At 40.6% G+C, this 2,301-nt stretch overlaps 1 protein-coding gene across 1 annotated transcript; it reads left to right on the forward strand.

Moving 5' to 3' along the window:
• Positions 1-157: 157 nt before the first annotated feature.
• Positions 158-928, forward strand: LOC107746496 (gastrula zinc finger protein XlCGF51.1A-like). Its single transcript, XM_016560731.1, has 2 exons — positions 158-516; positions 596-928. The coding sequence occupies exons 1-2, from the start codon at positions 351-353 to the stop codon at positions 805-807; spliced, it is 378 nt and encodes a 125-aa protein (XP_016416217.1). The 5' UTR covers positions 158-350; the 3' UTR covers positions 808-928.
• The last annotated feature ends 1,373 nt before the right edge of the window (positions 929-2,301 follow it).

Here is a 2,301-nt window from a genome sequence, read left to right on the forward strand (position 1 = left end):
ATCCCGCCCACTCTAAAGCGGTACTGAACTGCAGTGGAAACGCGAGCCGAGCCGTGCCGTGTCGTAGCGTACTGAGCCGTGCCGAGCCGAGTCGTACCACGCAGTGGAAAAGCGCCATATGACTATCGGGCAACCCATGTGTTGCAAAAAGCAGTCTCAGTGTGTTAATAACTGCTGGTGATGACATGGAACTCATCAGAGACACTTCTAGCCACTTGCTGTGTGCATCAACAACTATGAGAAATATTTTGCCTTGGAAAGGGCCCGCAAAGTCAATATGCAGCCAGGACCATCTTGTACCGCGAGAGCATCGTGCCCCAAGAAGATTTTAACTCCTTGCAAGTCCCTTCATGTGTACGATGCCAGGATGTGCATCATGCAGCATAGCCAGTACCTCTCTCCAAGCCTTAAGTGTAAGGTTAACAATCCTTTCGGTATGCATAGGTGCATCTGGCACCATTTCCAGTATCAATACTTACAAAGGTGGTGGCGTAACAGCGTCAGATGCCGGCAGAGGTAGGATACGTAAATGATTCACAAACTCTTTGAGAATATTGCAAAGTACTACATTTTATTAACATTTTGTTCATTTCAGATGTCAGCGGTGGTTATGGAGAAACAGCCTCGACATCAAAAGATCAGCTGAAGGCCAAGAGTTTTTCCTGCATCACCTGTGAGAAAACATTTGTCCCAAGAAGAAATTTAGTGAGAATTGAGAGAAAACAAACTGAGCAGAAAGACTTCAGTTGCGAGAAATGCGACAGCAGCTTTCCTAACGCAGAAGAGAGAAGACTTCGTGCAAAGTGAAGGAGGAGTTTATCTGCGACTAGTGCAGGAAGGATTTTTTTAAAATCTATGTAGTCTAAAAGCTCATGAACACAATGCAAAGAAAATGCAAGTGCAAATATTTCTGAACCAAATGCAGAAGACATGATTTGGAGGTGAGGATAAAGTCATTACTTTGGTTTTCTTTGCTCACAAAAATTATTCTCGTAGCTTAGTAAAATTACGGTTGAACCCCTGATGTCACTATTTTATCAAAGTCCTTACTATGTTTCTGGGCCTGGGAACATTTCAGTTGCATTGCTGTCTATGCAGGGTCAGAAAGCTCTCGCTAAAAATATCTTAATTTGTGATCCGAAGATGAACGAAGGTCTAATGTCTTTGGAATGACATGAGGGTGAGGAATTAATGACAGAATTTTCATTTTTGGGCGAACTATCCCTTTAAGGATTCAAGTTGTTCAAAGTCACTCCAAAAATACATTCTGATGATTAACCGTATAAGTGCAAACAAGTCCATCTTTCAACTCGCATGAAATATCATGATAGGATTCACACCGGAGAGAAACTGTACCTTCGCTTATTTAAGGAGTTTTCAGACCCACGAGAACAAACACACTAAAATACAAGCAGAATTGTCATAAGTAATACTAGACCTTTACTAACTAATGTAAATAAATGGTTTCAAGCCTATTGAAGACTACGGCAAGAAATACTAGAGAAATTGAATTAAGTAATCAAGTGTAAAGATAAAACACTGCATAACCTTAATATTCTCTGTATAGGTTGTTGCAACAACTTTTTTTTTTTTTTTTTTTTTTTTTACATGGCAAAGTAATCATCGAGGAAAGTTCTGCAATAGTTTAGGATGCTTCAAAAGAAGAAAAATTACCTGCACTGTTCTGGGAACAATATTTAATGGTTTTGAAAAAATAATGTTATTATTGGTTTTGGAAACACTCAAACAGGAACCAAATGCTAACATTAAGGGAACATTTGCTGGGATGGTTTTCATTGGAACAAGTTAATTTAATCAAGAAAGATCTTTTCTCAGAATGATATTAGCTCCATATCATCTCTGTTCTCAAAGAGCATTTGTGCTGCCATGTAAGGGAAGATATTTACTGGGTAAAAATGTATCTTCTGTATTTCTTCCTTCCAACTACTTTAATGTGCAGATGGATGTATGATATAGAATTAAAATGTATGTTTATGGTGTATTTTGGCAAGGCCACTCATGGGAACACACAGTACTGTTTCTAGGCATAGCCAAGCTAGGCGGTCGCCTAGGGCACCACCAGCTGAAGGGGGCACCAATGAGCATGTACTGGCACTATATTTAGCAGGGTTATGATAAAGAGTGGCACGGTCACCCTGAAATATGACTGCCGCCCCCACTGGATCCCCCAACATCACTGGGCTAGAGTACTGTCAATCTGACGATGCCTGTATGCCATTGGATCAGAGCGCTGTCAATTGCTGCCGGATTGTTGCATGCAAAGTTTGCATTTGGAGCGCT

Source organism: Sinocyclocheilus rhinocerous, unplaced genomic scaffold (genome assembly GCF_001515625.1).
Source record: "Sinocyclocheilus rhinocerous isolate Xijiao unplaced genomic scaffold, SAMN03320098_v1.1 scaffold1521, whole genome shotgun sequence".
Lineage (NCBI taxonomy): Eukaryota > Metazoa > Chordata > Actinopteri > Cypriniformes > Cyprinidae > Sinocyclocheilus > Sinocyclocheilus rhinocerous.

What these genes read in the sequence shown, in the direction of transcription:
- LOC107746496 (XM_016560731.1), top strand. Translation starts at nt 351, where the DNA reads ATGTGTACGATGCCAGGATGTGCATCATGCAGCATAGCCAGTACCTCT. An exon ending in AGCGTCAGATGCCGGCAGAG is followed by an intron (nt 517 to 595) that starts GTAGGATACGTA and finishes TGTTCATTTCAG; the next exon opens with ATGTCAGCGGTGGTTATGGA.